At 37.8% G+C, this 19,490-nt stretch overlaps 1 protein-coding gene across 1 annotated transcript in view; it reads right to left on the minus strand.

Annotated features, from left to right (window-relative positions):
* LOC100495298 (complement receptor type 2) overlaps positions 1 to 18,936 on the minus strand; it is a 35,831-nt gene extending 16,895 nt beyond the window's left edge. The window contains exons 1-7 of the mRNA XM_031896210.1: positions 18,798 to 18,936; positions 8,855 to 9,037; positions 8,083 to 8,262; positions 7,710 to 7,889; positions 6,958 to 7,137; positions 6,584 to 6,763; positions 245 to 451 (exon numbers count right to left, since the gene is read on the minus strand). Of these exons, the coding sequence (XP_031752070.1) occupies positions 245 to 451; positions 6,584 to 6,763; positions 6,958 to 7,137; positions 7,710 to 7,889; positions 8,083 to 8,262; positions 8,855 to 9,037; positions 18,798 to 18,936 (1,249 nt within the window). The remainder of the gene's footprint in view (positions 1 to 244; positions 452 to 6,583; positions 6,764 to 6,957; positions 7,138 to 7,709; positions 7,890 to 8,082; positions 8,263 to 8,854; positions 9,038 to 18,797) is intronic.
* Between the last annotated feature and the right edge of the window lie 554 nt (positions 18,937 to 19,490).

Consider the following 19,490-nt stretch of genomic DNA (forward strand, 5'->3'; position numbering starts at 1 on the left):
CCTGAACAAAAGTGTGCAGAATTACATAAAAGGCTGAAAGCAGCTGATTATTTTAAAGACAGCTGCATTAATTGGCTCCAGCTTATTGGCTAATTCCTTCAGAAAAACAACTGCAGTTTTCAGTAAACATTGTGTAATACAGAAGTGTGATAAGTTACATTATAATCAAAAACTATTAGGAAGAAAAGCTGCAGCTGTTTCCATTAAGACATTTTTTTTTTTTTAAAAAAGAAAAAATACTTACTAGGTTGACACACTGGAATATTAGGATACCAGAGTAAATCTGATCCACAAGTTAAAATGTTATGCCCATTCAATCCATAATGAAGGTCACATTCTATTTTAACCAATTGTCCCACACTATATCCTTCTGAACCTGAAGTTCCATTTAAGACATTTTCTTGCTTCCTTATGATGCCATGAGGCACTATAGGTTCTGGACAGGCTTCTCCTGCAGTGGCTAAAAAAATGCATCACAGTAATTAATGTTATTTTTGGAACTGCACATCTCAGTGTCAGATCCACACACATGCTGAAATCTTATGACACACTGAAATCTTATTGAAGAATTTGGCAGTCTGAAATTATGCCATACTTAAAAAATATTCAGCACATTAAGGGCATGTGCAGTGGTTTCCATTTTGACAAATTGGACACAACTGTAGTAGGTACAGCATTTCATGGCAATAGCGCATGAAATTAAACTTTGAACACTTTGTCTATGTAAGTGAACATGGGCCATTATTTTTGCTTTAATACAACAAAAGGTATACAAAAATGTATAATGTTAATATAATATTTAGCATACTACCTAACCATTTATAAGTACAGGTATATGATCCCGTATCTGGAAACCCATTATCCAGAAAGCTCCAAATTACGGGAAGCCCGTCTCCCATAGACTCCATTTTAATCAAATAATTAAGAATTTTTAAACTGATTTCCTTTTTCTCTGTAGTAATAAAACAGTACCTTGTAATTGATCCCAACTAAGAAATAAATAATCCTTTTTGAAAGCAAAACAAACCTTTTGGGTTAAATTAATGTTTTATTGATTTTTTAGTAGACTTAAGGTATGGAAATTACGGAAAGACCCCTTATCTGGAATACCCTTGGTCCCAAGCATTCTGGATTACAGGTCCTATACCTGTAATAATATATGAGTTTCACCAGGATTCATTAACTGTGCGTACCTGTGCAGCGCTCTTATATAAAAACATAGCAGTACAGTAGGCAAAATATTAAACATCAATATTCACTATAATTGCTTCTATATTTAGATTGTCATGAAACCTTCCTTTAAATAGTATTTTCTGTCTTGTCAAACTAATCTTGCCCCTAGTGGTAGTGCTGATGACACTGTTTTAATTCCATTTGTAAATGTTCAAACTTTTCTTTCTTTAACCAAAATAATGCCACCATTATGTTCACTTGTGTTAACATTTTTCAAATCTTTTTCCACCAGTTTACCAAAATGTGGCCTTGAATCTCATCATGTATAATCTCCTTTTGTCAGCCTTTTTTCCCTCTCAAATATATTTTGTTACTTCCATATTGTGTTTAAAAATGTGTTTCCTTATGGAATGTTCCAGTGTTTTTTTGTAACGTGTTAACATTCAAAAGGTAAAAAAAGGTATTTGAGATTGTTTTTCTATTTGACTACTCAGTCTCTTCTCCACAATTTAAACTGGGTCCTTATGCCCTGGATAGTAAAGGTATCTACATGTGGTATCTCCACAGTTCCCCAGCATCATAAGTGCACAATATTTATCAATAGAGGAATGATGGACAAACTGGCAACCAAGTGCAGAAGTGTGTTTGGTTGCAAATACCTCCACACTCACTAACTCTCTTTAAGAAAAAGCTCAGCTGTTACCTTCTGGAGCACTAAAACACTATTTTGCCTAGTCCTGCTCTTAATGGCAAATGCCCATACCTGGTGCACTTTTACCTTCCAATTTGTGCCTGTACGTTACCCAACCACTTAGATTGTAAGCTCTATAGGGCAGGGACCTCTTTCCTACTGTGTCTCATACCACATGGCACTTACTCCCTTATATATATATATAGAAATAAATATTCCATGGCTGGCACACCCTTAAAATTTTTCAAAAGTTTATTCAAGACATATTGTTAAAAAATCAGACGTTTTGGTCCTTACTAGGACCTTTCTCAAAGAATTTTGGCTGTGCACCCCGCAAAGTATTAAGCTTTGGAGTGCAGACACTACCAGGACTGATATATATATATATATATATATATATATATATATATACATACACTTGTCCTCCCTGTGTGTAATTTTGTATTTTGTAAGATTGTACAGCGCTGCGTACCCTTATGGGCATTATAAATATAGTTACATACATACATACATACATGCCTTGCGTTAACCCTTTAACTGCCAACGATGTACGGCGTATGTCGTTGCAGTAAAAGGCTTTATCTGCCAACGACGTTGTTTGGCAGATAAGGTTACTCTCTGCAGAAGTGCCAAGTGGGCAATGAGCCAGGGGTGCTGTCATGTCGGCCCTGCGAAGCGATTGTCCCAGGGCCAACCCCCAAGCAGCAGACGTGATCGCATCGCTGCTTGGTCCCACTTCCTGCTTCCATCCCAGCGCCGGCCCACTGTCTAGGGGGATTTGCTGCTCCAGGACTGCAGCGCCAGGACAGGTAAGGCTGTTTTCTTTTGCATTTATACACACTTACATACATTTACACACAACATACAGCACACAATTTTGCAGTTTTTTTTTTCATTTTGCACACTTATCTACACCTATATACACTTATATACACACTGTCACACAACTTTTAGACATGTACACAAACTTTTTTTTTTTACCACTTTGTTTTTAGTTTCTTTTTCCTAAAAACTATTTATTTTGACAGCATGACTATTGGCTTAGATATTCTGACCACTAATTACACTGTCGTGTGTCTTATTTTGTCGTTTCACTAATTTGCACAATTTTTGTGGTTTTATTGCATTTTTATCCCTGTATAAGTGTTCCTGATCTGTTTTTAGCATAGCTTTGCCATGTGTAACTTTGGTGTAGAAAAATGACTTTACCTATTTTGAATTCATTAGCATGTGTACTTTCCAAAGATATATGGTTTTCTGGAAGTCTACTGCACATAATACACGGTCAGGGGGCTCTGTATGCAAAAGCTGAGTTGGCAGGTGAGAAATCCATATGCGCTATTTTCATTTTGGGGTCAGTACACACCACAGACTTTGGTATATCTATGCATATTTGGCATCAAACTGTTCAGTAGGCCTCTGGTGTTCCTATTTGGGGTGACTTGCCTTTGTACGCAAGAAATTGTGTGAGATAAATGCGGCAAACTGCAACATTTTTATGCGATTTTCTGAAATGTCATAAAAACCACTAACTTTAGGTAAGCTTTGCAGATTGGTACTTTGATGTAGAATGGACTCTTTACCCATGTTGGATTTGTCAGAATGTGTACTTTCCAAAAATATATGGTTTTACAGTTAGGGGGTCTTACAGCACATAATACACAGTCATTGGGCTTTTTTTGCAGAAATTGTGTTGGCAGCTGAGAAAATTCCTATGCACTATTTTCATTTGGGGCCTCTGTACACCACATACTTTGGTAAATCTTTGCATATTGGGCATCAAACTGTTCAGTAGACCGCTGGCATTCATATTAGGGTGATGTGTCATTATACGTGTAGGGATCCCCAGATTTGGGCCCCTTAGGTGGGTTCCCATTTAGACAGGCACTATAGGGTGGCCTCATGGGATTTGGACACCTAAATGTGTTCCTAGATGTTTTTGGGCTAAAAGGGAGTTTCCCCTGCATTTCTTACCAGCAACCACTAGATGGGGTGCTGGGATATAAAAGGGCATGCAGCCATGTTCTGTGAGGTCCTAGCTCTGGGACTGCCTCTGGAGAGGTGTTCCACCAGTTTAGGTATACTTTAGAAGTTCCTTGTTATAGATTGCTCCAGGAGTGGTATGTAGGGAGAACAATTTAGAATGGGCAGACATTGCCCCTCCAGGAGTGTAGAGGGGTTAAGACCCCCCAGCAATCCATCTGCTGGAGATCAGGGACCAAAGTGTCTAGGTAGGTGGATCAGTCACCGTTAGATGGGAGATTCCTAATCTGAGGGTGTCCAGGCGTGAGTCCTTGTGGTGGGTCCGCCTAACGTGAGTACCGGGGAGAGCCCTTAGAGAGGGTCTTCCTGGCGAGGGTACCGGGGGGGAGCAAGTAGATAGGATCACCTGGCGGGAGTACCGTGGGACCCAATAGGAGAGAGGTTCTCTATGAGTGGAGTAAAGGAGAAGGTGCCCTGATTGTATGTGTTGCACTCCTGGAGAGGTCAGCCCAAATAAAGCACTTCATTTGGTTCAACATAACCTTCTGTGTACGGATCTTTCATAACCTAAAGGATCACCTACTGGCCGGTAAGGTACTACCCCACGGGAGGGGCAAGGTGCCGGGAGTTGTGTGGATCCCAGTCAAGGGTTAAGTACCACATCAGGTTCCCAGGGCGGGAGTTGTAGTCCCACAGAATCACCCCTGGGTGGGGGCACGCCAAACAGCATTAAGACACCTGTCCCCCATAGTAAGTGGGGCTCAGGGCTCCTGTAGCGCCATAGTAATACTCAGTAGCAGCACAACCAACGAAAGTAGGCTACATACGTAAGAAATGTTGTAAGATAAATATGGCAAATTGCAACAATTTTAGGCCTTTTTCAGTAAAGTCATAAAAACCATTAACTTTAGGAAAGCTTTCCAGATTGGTACTTTGATGCAGAAAGTCTTCTTAACCCATGTTGGATTTGTCAGAATGTGTACTTTCCAAAAATATATGGTTTTTAGGGGTCATGCTACATTTCTGCAGCTTCTACCCCTCATAAAACTGCCATGTGTTTATGAATTAGGTAAAGATAAGCCATGAAATTAGTGTGCACAACCCATGGACCCATGGGTACCCATTTTAAATTCAGGGGGATGTGTACTTTCCAAAAATATGACTTTTCTGCCAACTTTAGGAAAGCTTTGCAGCTTGGTACTTTGGAGTAGAAAGACATGGGTACCTGTTTTAGATTCAGGGGAATGTGTACTTTCCAAAAATATATGATTTTCTGGGGTGAATGTACTTTCTACTAGCATTATCCCACATATAATGATGTAAATGTGTTGATTTTGCAGAAGCTGAAATGACAAAATGATAGATCATATGGGGGTATGTTCACATTGGGGCCCCTACATGCCACATACTTAGGTAAACCTATACATATTTGGCATCAAACTGTTCAGTGGACCCCTGGTGTTCAAATTCAGGGTGTTTTATCTTGGTACCTAATGATGCATGGGAGATAAGATGCTGGAAACTGGAAGCTTTGAGAGGATTTTTCGAAATGTTATCAAAATTGCCAACTTTAGGAAAGTTTTGCGGCTTGGTACTTTGGAGTAGAAAGACATGGGTACCCATTTTAGATTCGGAGGAATGTGTACTTTCCAAAAGTATATGAGTTGCTCGGGGGAATGTACTCTTTACTAGCGTTATCCCACATATAATGATGTAAATGTGTTGATTTTGCAGAAGCTGAAATGACAGAAATGATAGATCATATGGGGGTAAGTTCACATTGGGGCTCCTACATGCCACATACTTAGGTAAACCTATACATATTGGGCATCAAACTGTTCAGTGGACCCCTGGCGTTCATATTTAGGGTGTTTTATCTGGTTACTTTATGACCTGTAGGAGATAAGATACTATATACTGGATAAAACCCAATAACTTTAGGAAAGCATTGCAACTTGGTAGTTTGGAGTAGACAGACAGTTCTACCTATTCTGAATTTCCCCGAATCTGTTCTTTCTAAAAATGTATAATTTTCTGGGATAAACTTTCTGTTAGTGGAATTTTTGGCCTTGAAATCTAAAGTATTCAGCTTTCTGGAGCAGTGCTTTGTAAATTTGGTAGTGTACTGCAGGGAGTTTTTGACCTATACAAGTGAGAAATCTCCATAAAACTATATATATTTGGTATTGGCACATTCAGGAGACATGGGACTTTCCAAATCAGTTGTATTTTCATGCATAAAATAATTTTTGCTTCTGGTGTATGTGTTTATATAATGGAAAATATTATTTTTTTCATTTTTTAGACATTTAGAATTATTATTAGAATAACAAAAACTCCACCATATTTTAAAAGCTTAGGTTGTCCTGAAAAAAAACCAATATTGTTTTCCTGGGTAAGCTAAAAGTCCCCCCGAGGAAAGGCCCCTAAAGTGAAACAGTGCAAAATGTTCAAAAACTGTCTGGCAGTAGAAGTTCCACTTTGTCCAAAACGGCTGGCAGTGAAAGGGTTAATATGTGCTCTCCATTGCATTATTATAGAAGTTAATTTGTTGTCCAGTACTATAGGATTATTGGTAGTAACTTCCAAATAACTGAAATCCAGAACAGCCGAAAAGCATTCTTTCCTTTGCGATTAAATGTTAGATTTACATCGGCCAGTCACAAGTAACAGAGCTATTTATGCCATTTGTTTTTACATTTAGTTGCCCTTTAAATATTCAAAATGAATACTTACGCAGACAGCTGGGTATTTGTGGTTTCCACTGACTATCAACGCCGCATGTTATAGTGTCAAATCCTTTAATTGAAAAACCTTCAACACATTCAAATCTAACAATATCATTTAGTTTATATGGACCCATAGATGCCGACAACTTCTTTGAATTAGGCACCATAGGAATTGAGCAGTTGACACCTTAAAAAAAAACAAAAGAAATCTATGAGAGAAATACATGTGAGAACCACAGTCACAATGCAAAGTTCTCTGAAACCAATGGGCCAATTTGCAAACATAATGCTAATAAAGATTTGTGCTATAAACCACATCTTATTCCATACGTCTACCTTTATATTTAGTTGCCCTTTCATATATACAAAATAAATACTTACGCAGACAGCTGGGTATTTGTGGTTTCCACTGACTATCAATGTTGCATGTTATAGTGTCAGATCCTTGCATTGCAAAACCTTCAACACATTCAAATCTAACAATATTATTTAGTTTATATGGACCCATAGATGCCGACAACTTCTTTGAATTAGGCACCATAGGAATTGAGCAGTTGACACCTTAAAAAAACCCAAAAGAAATCTATGAGAGAAATACATGTGAGAACCACAGTCACAATACAAAGTTCTCTGAAACCAATGGGCCAATTTGCTAACATAATGCTAATAAAGATTTGTGCTATAAACCACATCTTATTCCATACGTCTACCTTTATATTTAGTTGCCCTTTCATATATACAAAATAAATACTTACGCAGACAGCTGGGAATTTGTGGTTTCCACTGACTATCAACGCCACATGTTATAGTGTCAGATCCTTGCATTGCAAAACCTTCAACACATTCAAATCTAACAATATCATTTAGTTTATATGGACCCATAGATGCTGACAACTTCTTTGAATTAGGCACCATAGGAATTAAGCAGTTGACACCTTAAAACAAGCAAAAGAAATGTGTAAGAGAAAAAAATGTGAGAACCATTTCCACAATACAAAGTTCTCTGAAACCAATGGTCCAACTTGCTAACATAATGCTAATAAAGATTTGTGCTATAAACCACATTATATACCATACAGTATGTCTACATTTATATTTAGTTGCCCTTTCATATTTTCAGAATTATTACTTACGCAGACAGCTGGGTATTTGTGGTTTCCACTGACTATCAACGCCACATGTTATAGTGTCAGATCCTTGCATTGCAAAACCTTTAACACATTCAAATCTAACAATATCATTTAGTTTATATGGACCCATAGATGCTGACAACTTCTTTGAATTAGGCACCATAGGAATTGAGCAGTTAACACCTTAAATCAAGCAAAAGAAATGCATACAATAAATAATGGTGAGAACCATTTTCACAATACAAAGTTCTCTAAAACCAATTGTTCAACTTGCTAACTTAATGTTAATAAAGATTAGTGCTATAAACCACATTATATACCATATGTCTACCTTTATTTTTAGTTGCCCTTTCATATATTCAGAATGATTACTTACGCAGACAGCTGGGGATTTGTGGTTTCCACTGACTATCAATGCCGCACGTTATAGTGTCAGATCCTTTCATTGAAAAACCTTCTTTACACTCAAATGTAACAGCATAATTCAGTTTATATGGGTTAATAAATCCTGACAACTTATTTGAATATGGCACCACAGGATTGGGGCAGATGACATCTAATAATAGGAATAAGAAATCCATATGAGAGAAGGAGAAAGAAATGTAAGAACTGCTGCTACATACAAGTTCGCTGAACTGACCAAACTGATCCAGTTTGCTAACTTATTTATATGTATTAAATTACATTTGTGTTGACTATACACAAGATTGTATTGTACACAATTTTAGTCACTTTTTAAAGTAACTGTAGATTGGTGTGTGCATGCGTTGCACCATAGAAGCCTTTTTTCTGGTCTGCTCTGACCACTCTATAACATAAATATAATCTTGACCAACTGATGACAAACCATGTATGTAATCAGTAGTATCAGTCAGCCTGGAAATGATCATGTCTCATTTCTGTGAGTGTTTCACCCAAGGTGTGTATGGAATGGCCATTAAAGGGTTGAATTACAATCCACCAAAAAGTAATACAATTATAGGATTTATTATCTGCAATGCTTAGAACCTAGGGTTTTCAATCACAGCCCAGCAGGGATATGTGGGAAGCAGTTTTCACCAGGAACAAAAACTTTGAAATGGAGTTAGCCCCTGGGAAAGGGAACATATACTAACTTTATCATGACACCTTCAAAAATGAGTTCCCACCTATGCATTTTGGAGGATGATTGCTCCAGGTTCCATCCTCTGTACAGAAGGTATAACGTTCACCTATAATCTCAAGTTTATCAGCAATGCATCGGTACTTTACAGACTCCAAGTATGTATATTCTTCTCTTTGTGGATTATATATAACACCTGATACATGTTTCGGAGGTGGACATGTTACAGCTGTAAATAAAAGAGTTTTATATTTTTAATAAAGAAAGACAACACTGAATGATAAAAAGAAGTGTAAACAGATGCATTCCAAGGCCCCCAGAGCCAGGGGCTGATTTATTAAAGGGGTTGTTCACCTTCAATGTCTAAGGGGCTGATTTACTTACCCACGAACGGGTCGAATGGAGTCCGATTGCGTTTTTTTCGTAATGATCGGTATTTTGCGATTTTTTCGTATGTTTTGCGATTTTTTCGGATTCTTTACGAATTTTTCGTTACCAATACGATTTTTGCGTAAAAACGCGAGTTTTCGTATAAAACTTACGCGAAAAGTTGCGCATTTTTCGTAGCGTTAAGTTTTAACGCTACGAAAAATGCGCAACTTTTCGCGTAAGTTTTAACGCTACGAAAAATGCGCAACTTTTTACGCAACTTTCGTAATGGATACGAAAAACTCGCGTTTTTACGCAAAAATCGTATTGGTAACGAAAAATTCGTAAAGAATCCGAAAAAATCGCAAAACATACGAAAAAGTCGCAAAATGTTCGTTTTCAAGTCGGAACTTTTCCAATTCGGGTCGGATTCGTGGGTTAGTAAATCAGCCCCTAAATCTTATTAAACCACCAACAATGCTCTGTGTGTTAGTAAAGTAAAAATGCCACCATAAAAGCTACTTTTTATACCTGTTAAATCAGTCCTTCTTCTGTCTCTAATCAGTTTTCTGAATTGATAGGAGTAGCCTATTTTGAACCAGACACACTAAGAACTTCCTATCTGCTTACATCATCACGTTCAGGCTTTGCACTTACTTGTTTCCGCACTCTAACCAGTTACATAAATTGGAAAGTCATTGATTCGTTTTTCCCTTGCAATGGCAGACGCATCATCACAAATATAACATACTGCTATATTAGATTTGCAGAACACTGTCACAGTCACAGGAAGCAATGTCAGACAGGAGGCACAGCCAATAGAAATTAAGTCTGCTGACAGTACTATGGGTGACATCATATAAGGAAGTAAAAAAGCATCTGTAGTATTTATAGGGGTCACTGACCCCCGCAGCTGGGTCTGTGCAGAAGTGAAGGATCAGTGAAGGGATGATTTTGAGATGAATATCTCTTCAGCTGCTCATTTTTTAATTACTATGTATAGGGCAAAGATTGTTCAATTAATTTGGACTGTTGGTGAATTTTGTGCAAAGATGAACAACCCCTAAATAGGTGTTAAATTGCACTAGTGCAGGTACCCACAGCCACCAGTGAGATCTTGCTTTTATTTTCTACATTGTAATTTGTTCATAATTAAGCTAATTGGTTGCTATTGGCAACTACACCTAAGTTTTATAAAGTATTGCCATATTAATTACATTGTACATATAAGATATAAAAGTATCTTTTCAATTTTAACCACTGTGAAACTTTATATAGATATATTTTTTTCCACTAGCATTTTTGCTTTTTTAACTGTGTATAATGACAGAAAAACATCTGGAATACTGGGTAGAGAAAAAAATGTGTTGTCAGCATTTCTGGTATTTCTTGCTTGTATACAAAAAAAGAGGTGATTGATCAATGCGACTGGGCTGCGAATTTAAATGGTTATACACTTTTTAGGAGGGACAGAGAGATTAAAAAGTGTGGAGGGGTTTGTCTTTACGTAAAGTCAGACTTAAAGCCATGTAATAAAGACATTACCAATGAAAACGTCGAATCTCTTTGGGTAGAAATTTCAGTAGGGCTGAAGGTCACAAAGAAAATGATCATAGGTGTATGCTATAAACCACCCCGTATAGATGAGGGGGATTAGGCCCAGCTATTGTTGCAAATGGAGGAGGCTTCAAAACTGGGTCAAGTTGTTGTTATGGGGGACTTTAATTATCCGGACATTGACTGGAGTAATGGGGTGGCTAAGTCAGAAAAAGCTAGTAGGTTTGTAAATATGCTAAATGACAACTTTTTATTTCAGGCAGTTCAAGAACCCACTAGGAATGACTCTATTTTGGACCTGGTGATTTCTAATAATAATGAACTCATCTCTAATATTTGTGTGGGTGAGCATTTGGGGAACAGTGATCACAACATGGTCTCCTTTGAGATAATGCTGCAGAGACAGCGCTATAAGAGAGTAACTAAAACGCTCAATTTTAGACGTGCAGACTTTGCCAGTATAAGGGCATCTCTGCAATGTGTCAACTGGGAAAGGCTTTTCATGGGGTTAGACACAGAAGGAAAATGGAACATCTTTAAAACATTGCTTTGTAGGTATACACAACAGTATATCCCCCTTGTAAGCAAGGAGAGGCATCGCAAAGCAAAACCTTTATGGCTGAATAAAAGTGTTATTGTCGAGGTTGGTAAGAAAAAACGTGCTTTTAGGGCATTCAAGTTAGCTGGGACAGCAGAAACTTTCATCAGGTACAAGGAAGCAAATAAAGCATGCAAAAAAGCTATCAGGCAAGCTAAAATAGAGATGGAAAGGGATATTGCAGCTAGGAGTAAAAAGAATCCTAAATTATTTTTTAATTATGTGAACAGTAAAAAAATAAAGCAAGAAGGGGTGGGAACTTTATTATCACGGGGGGGTAAGTTGGTTGATGAGAACGGGGAAAAAGCTGAAATTTTGAACTCTTATTTTTCATCTGTCTATACATCTGAGGAGCCAGATAATGAAGGCTTCCCTTGTAATAAGCCCAGTTCTAGTAATTTAGCTACTGGCGCATGGGTCACTCGGGAGGAAATTCAAAAGAGACTTGAACATGTAAAGGTAAACAAAGGTCCAAGGCCGGATGGGATTCATCCCAGGGTATTAAATGAGCTGAGCGCTGTGATTGCCAAACCTCTTCACTTAATTTTTCAGGATTCATTGAGGTCTGGCATGGTGCCAAGAGACTGGCGGATTGCTAATGTGGTGCCGTTATTTAAAGGACAATGAAAGGTTAATATAAATTAAAAGTACGTTTAAAGGCATTCTTTTTAAGTACTTACTGCATATCTAAATTCCCAGATCCCTGCTTGCTTCTCTGAGATATGGTGCTGGCAGCCTACAGCAGTGTGAAGCCTACAGTGACATCACTGAAATCTCTCTCCCCTTCCTGTAGGTGCCAGCGGCAGCCTTCCTATTCTCTGAGCATGTGTGTAACTTGATCCTGTCTCCTGTTCTGAGCTACACATGCCCACCAGCCAATCAGAAGCGGATCTGGCAGAGGGGAGGGGGGGAGGGAATGAAACACATGTGCAGTATGAAGCAAGGAGGGAAAGGAAGGGAGAATACCTTTTTAGAGATGGCTGCCTGTTCTAGAAAATGTGAAGTAAGTGTGACTGAGTAAATATTTGATTAGGTGAGCCAAAAGTGTGGCGTTGTTACTAAACAATAGGAGGACTATTGGGCAGTATGCTTTTTACATTTTGACTTGCATTCTCCTTTAAAAAGGGATCCCGTTCTCAGCCTGAAAACTATAGGCCTGTTAGTCTGACATCAGTAGTAGGAAAACTTTTGGAAGGGGTAATAAGGGATAGGGTACTTGAATACATTGCAGTTCACGATACTATTAGTTTGTGCCAGCATGGTTTTATGTGTAACAGATCTTGCCAGACTAATTTAGTCGCCTTTTATGAGGAGGTGAGCAGGAACCTTGATGCTGGAATGGCAGTTGATGTCATCTACTTGGACTTTGCTAAAGCGTTTGATACAGTACCTCACAGAAGGTTAATGATCAAATTAAGGAATATTGGCCTAGAACATAATATTTGTAATTGGATAGAGAACTGGCTGAAGGATAGAGTACAAAGAGTGGTGGTAAATGGAACATTTTCTAATTGGACCAGTGTGGTTAGTGGAGTACCGCAGGGGTCAGTCCTTGGGCCTTTGCTTTTTAACTTGTTTATTAATGACCTGGAGGTGGGCATAGACAGTACTGTTTCTATTTTTGCCGATGACACTAAATTGTGCAAAACTATAAGTTCCATGCAGGATGCTGCCGCTTTGCAGAGCGATTTGACAAAATTAGATAACTGGGCAGCAAACTGGAAAATGAGGTTCAATGTTGATAAGTGCAAAGTTATGCACTTTGGTAGAAATAATATAAACGCAAACTATCTACTGAATGGTAGTGTGTTGGGGGTATCCTTAATGGAGAAGGATCTAGGGGTTTTTGTTGATAACAAGTTGTCTAATGCCAGGCAGTGTCATTCTGTGGCTACTAAAGCAAATAAAGTGCTGTCTTGTATAAAAAAGGGCATTGACTCAAGGGATGAGAACATAATTTTGCCCCTTTATAGGTCCCTGGTAAGGCCTCACCTTGAGTATGCAGTGCAGTTTTGGGCTCCAGTCCTTAAGAGGGATATTAATGAGCTGGAGAGAGTGCAGAGACGTGCAACTAAACTGGTTAAGGGGATGGAAGATTTAAACTATGAGGTGAGGCTGTCGAGGTTGGGGTTGTTTTCTCTGGAAAAGAGGCGCTTGCGAGGGGACATGATTACTCTGTACAAGTACATTAGAGGGGATTATAGGCAGTTGGGGGATGTTCTTTTTTCCCATAAAAACAATCAACGCACCAGAGGTCACCCCTTTAGATTAGAGGAACGGAGCTTCCATTTGAAGCAGCGTAGGTGGTTTTTCACGGTGAGGGCAGTGAGGTTGGGGAATGCCCTTCCTAGTGATGTGGTAATGGCAGATTCTGTTAATGCCTTTAAGAGGGGCCTGGATGAGTTCTTGATCAATCAGAATATCCAAGGCTATTGTGATACTAATATCTACAGTTAGTACTAGTGGTTGTATTTATAGTTTATGTATGTGAGTGTATAGATTGGTAGGTGTGGGTTAGGTGTGCTGGGTTTACTTGGATGGGTTGAACTTGATGGACACTGGTCTTTTTTCAAACCTATGTAACTATGTAACTATGTAATGCACATTCCCTGGTCCCATGCTTCATTAGGGAATGTGTATTGATCAATCCCCTCTTTTGGATTTTTTTTAAGTAATTTGGCCAAATCAGTTGCACTTTCATTGTATTATATATTTTACTTACTGGAGGAGTGCTTATTAACAGTGCAAGAGTAATGAAGAGTGATGTCCTGTATTAATTTTCTTGTCATAAACAAAGTTCATTTAAACAAGTTAATGCACTATTCAATCACCTTCACATACTGGAGCAGAATTACTCCAACTTCCATCTACTTGACAGTATCTGTAATTCTTCTTTGAGATCATTATATATCTAAAAACATAAATATGTATAAATATAAAGGAACATTTTTGTAAATTAAATCATATTAAGAAAAAGCTGATTTCAGTACTGGGAAATACAAGTGTTGGGAATATTAAGATATTGTACTTTATTTCATAAAAAATTAAATAGGGTCAATTATGACTGCAAGTATTATAGTCTCATGTCTTAGACTTATGGCACATGTTGCATATGGCGTATATTTTCGGCAAGCTGAAAAACACTTGCCGAGAATATGTGCCATACGCTCCTACCTGTGCCTGCACCCGAATGAATGGAATACGCTCGGGTGCAGGCACATGTAGCCAATATCCGCATCAAAATGCGAGAGAATGTAAAGTCTAACTTTTTTCATGCAGATTTCGGCTACATGTGTCTTCACCCGAATGTCTCGCGTTTTATGCAGATTTTGGCTAGCGAAAATACATGCCATACGCAGCATGTGGCATTAGCCTAAACAAGCTCCTTGCACTTCTGTATAGTTGTACCTGCTAGGACTGCTCTGAAGCACCTACTGATACTGAGGAACTGTGGTTAAAACAGCAATTTCAAGTAAAAAAAACTGCACTTTGTACACATTCATTCTCTAATTTTTACACTGATCAAAACTAAATGCTGGTTGGTTGCTATGGAAAAATGCACCTAAGCAGTTTAAAAGATTGTAAATGAGCTTTGCAAGCAACCTTATATCTTATGCTTAGCTGACCTGACCTGTTTTATGAACTTAGTAACTACTAACATTAACGTCAAACATGCTATGTAAAAAAAAAGGGCAATGGCGGCAAATCCTTTAAAAAAAAATGACGGCTTTAACTCAAGAGTTTATGTTCGACAGAAAAAACTAAGAAAAAAAGAGGTCTCAGTCTGGGAATTATTAACAAAGTCACTATGTCAACAGACATTTTCTGGATCTGATGAACATTTTCCTTCATTGCTTTGATACTGCATTAATACTTTTGTTTATTTCAAAATTATTATTATTACCATTATTGGTACTCAGGGTTTGAAGAAAAAACCTTTATTGAAAGACAAGTTGGACTCAAAAAATACACTGAATTCATAAACGGAAAGCAAGAATATAACAAACTATAATATAATATAATAAACTAAAAAATCTGGATTTAGGCATTTATTTATTATACCTTCTCTTTAATAAAACTTTTTCAGCATGTATCTATATTACATTTACTTGCACTTAACAGTTATTTATACTCAATCTGCCTTTTCGGAGCAGTGAGATTTGTAGACTCTCCCAAAGCATAAAAAAGTTAGTTGACTAAATATCAAATAAGTAATTCCATACAGGAAATTGCTGGGCATGTATGGGAAACAGAAATACAGGTGCCATTTTAAAGTCAATGATTGTTTTAGTTGGGGGGGGGGGATCAGGTGTCCCTTTAATACAGAACAAAAAAATGTTTTGTGGAGGCGTAAAAAGAATATTGAAAGTTCTGTTTGTCCTGGGTCTGGATTCCTTTTTTTCTGTTAATTGAACCAGTGTATAGAGGACAGAGCACACAAAAAGACCAGATTAATTAACTGCTTATTAAAGGTGAAGGAAAGGTAAAAACTAAGTAAGCTTTATCAGAAAGATCTAAATACAGCCATAAGCACTCACAGAAAAGCTGTCCTCTATCAAAAGAAACACAGGACTTCTTCTCTCCTTTTTTGTAAACATGTTGTTCTGGTGTCTGACTTCCTCTCACAGAAAAATCCTTAATTCCTGGGGCCTGAGTCTGGGCAGCTCTCTCCTCTCTCCTACTCCCCCCTGCTACAAGAATGCTAAGAACTCCCTCCCCCCCTCCCTTAGGAATGTGTGATCTGAGCTATAACGGCTAGAGCTGCAGCAGGAAGCTATTTAAAATGGCAGCTGCTATCTTAAGCAAACGGACAAAGCTTCTAGAGCTGTTTACTCAGGTATGTCAATGGTTTCTGCAGAATAAATATTGTTCTATGTGGCACTAATGTGGCATTTTATTGCCAATAAAATGCCAAAATGACTTTCCTTCTCCTTTAAGGCCTAAGAGTTCATGGTGTTTGGACCAAACTGTGTTCCTAACAAACACATCATGTACAAAGATCAGTAAATGAGTCGAAAGACACTTGGATAAACATGTCCTTTAATGCATTTGTTTAAGGGAAGAAATTAAAATTATGCAAAGATTAAGCAAAACCAACAAGGTACGCTGGTCATACCTTCACAGAGTAAAGGGACATAACTTAAAAATTTCAGTTTGACAATTATAATTATATTTTTTTCTTACCTATACCTTTTTTTTTTTTTTAAATAAAAAATAAGGTATAGTGTCCCTTTTACATGAAGTATTACATGTGTATAACAATACATATTGTTATTTAGATATGTAAACAGATGCACAACTCACCCTTTATCACAAAAGTAAGTTACCCTTGATCCAACAGAAAAATCAGTTTCATTAAAATATCCATAATATATATCACCGGGGTACTTACAGACTTTCTCTGTGAGAGAGATCACATTACAATAAGTAACCCTTAATATAAACAAATTATATATGTAACTAGATATTCTTGTGGTATACTGTATTACATGTGTAACCATTGTGCTCGCCCCCAGAATGTGGAATGCAGCTTCAACTGCACATTTCAAGAAGATGAATAGTTTTCTACCACAGAGACCTCAGAAAACTCATAGAGGAGACAGCTTGTTCCATATGTGCCAGTTCAGAGCTCTAGTCCAAATCTACATCTTAATTCATTCCAAAATGGTAAATCTGTTGTGGGCTAGCAGGTGCAGGTGGTCGATTTGTGAGCTGCCTATTCTCCCCATGTTTGTAGCGCCACGCAATGTTGCAGTTTGCCCCCCATTAGACAGCAAACTCATGCATTTAAGCTTAATAATGGCACAAGAGGAGTTAGTTATTTGACTAATTGTAACTGTCACATTTTGTGATTTGTAGCTTACCCCCCCCTTTCAAAGTAAATGCAAATTGACATAATAGTACCTTGTCAGACGTGCATACAGACATGTATAGCTCAAAAAGGCAGTGATACTTGTCTGTAATTACACAAGACAAGGGACAATTGTGGCATTTTGCATTCCGTTTAAAAGGGGGGAAGATTTGTAGAATTTACCCCCACCCTCACCACTACTCTGAGGTAATAAATAACTGGGTTACAAAATGCTGCAAATTACAGAATGTGCAATTAAAATTGCTTAAATTGGTTTAAAATGCATGAAAAACTGATTTGTGACAATTACTGCAATTTTTCTTGACTTTCCATAATTGTGGTTTATGAGTTTAACTTAATATGTAAAAGAAAAATTGGAAAATCATTTGCATAGAGCTCTGTAACTGTGGAAATACATCCTCTAAGGGGGAGATATATCAAGACACGAACGCTCCGAGCGTGCTTACGCCGACTTTTTCAGACGCTTGCGTGAAGAATTCGGAAAGGCTCTGCCGCAGTTTACAATCGTTCGGTACAAAAATTTCGTGACTTTCGGATCACCAATACGATATTATCGTGGCTAATACGATTTTTTCGTAAGCATTTTCGTGATATTTGCGATCTTTCGTTTCCAATCCGAATTTTTCTCATTCGGGATTCGAACTTGTGTTTTGATAAATCTACCCCTAAGAGTGATAAATGCCATTCTGTCATCTGACAGTCTCAATAGACTGCTTAAATGCGTAAAAGCTGATGGTAAGGTTTGATGTAGAAGCAATGATTTTCTTGCCAATTTTGCACTTCCTACAACAACAGTTTTGGAAAACCCTTTCCTATTTCAGCACAATAATAACTCCTATGCACAGAGCAAGGTCTGTAAATAACTGATTTGCTGAAACTGAAAGAACTTGACCAGCCCGCAAACAGTCCCAACCTCAACCTACAGCTAGTGAAAAGATTACTCAAAAAAGGTTGGAGAGTCGTCTACTAATGGTTGGGTAGCTTCCAAAAGCTGTAAAACTTCATTTATTTGCCACATGGCTGCATATTTCTGCATATTTTCCATGTGAACCACCAACAAATGCCAAAGAATTACAACTTAGGACTAAATTACTTACTGACATGTTTTATATTAGATGGGGGAAATTTCAAGAACTCTTTAAGCTCCCATAGTAGAATGCCCATATTAGTAAGGGTATGTTCTAATGTGATTGAAAAGCCAAACTGGCAGAAACACCATTAAAAAAAAAAAAAAAAATTATTAACTCTTTAGATTATTTTAGATCATTTTTACATCGTTCAATATAATATCAGTGTGCACGGTACAGCACAAGGTTTGTAAAAACAATGTTGCACCATTAATAATGTACATGGATCTGTACAGTCTGTTCTGCTACTTTTATAGATATAATAGTTAAATCCCAATAGCAGTTTCTATTTTTATTTCCTCTTAATTATAGGAATATTCTCTACCTAAGATATAGTACTGTATTTGGTATTATGGTGTGTTATGGTGTTACTTTTATATCTGCCTGTTCTGGGCAAAGCAATGGATTTCACCAAAGTGTTTTTACACTAACTTTGAAACACAAATACACAACTGAATTCACTTACTTTTGCAGAATTCATCTGGTTTTGACCAAGTTGCATTAGCCAAGCACTCTGCAGTATATTTTTTCATTGGAATTTTCATGTACCCAGGCCGACATTCATACCGCACAACTGAACCTATAGGGAAAATATTTGTATCCATGTGTTCCGTTTTCAGCCCTGCATATGAAAGTCTTGGGGGAGAATCACATGAACCTGCCAAAATAACTACATTTTGTTAGAGCTGGCATCAGACCATCTTTAATTATGTTTTGTTAGTGCTTATATTCTGTCATTCTCATATCCTTCTTTACTATATAATGAACTGAAGAAAACCCTACTGATAACTTAAAGCAGGCATCCCCAACCTTCTATACCCATGAGCCACATTTAAATGGAAAAACTGTTGGGGAGCAACAGAAGCAGGAAAGGTTCCTGGGGGTGCCAATAAGAGCTATAATTGGCTACTTAATAGCCCCTATGTGGACTAGCAGCCTACAGAAGGCTCTGTTTGGCATTATACTTGGTTTTTATGCAATCCAAACTTGCCTCCTTACCAGAAATTAAAAAATTGCACTTGCTTTGAGACCATGGGGAGCAACATCCAAGGGATTGGGGAGCAACATGTTGCTCATGAGCCATTGGTTGGGGATCTCTGACTTAAAGTATTAATTTTACTGGCTTGGCAGGTAATATTTCAGCCAGGTGTCAACTATA

The sequence above is a fragment of the Xenopus tropicalis genome, chromosome 2, assembly GCF_000004195.4.
Source record: "Xenopus tropicalis strain Nigerian chromosome 2, UCB_Xtro_10.0, whole genome shotgun sequence".
In the NCBI taxonomy this organism is placed as follows: Eukaryota; Metazoa; Chordata; class Amphibia; order Anura; family Pipidae; genus Xenopus; species Xenopus tropicalis.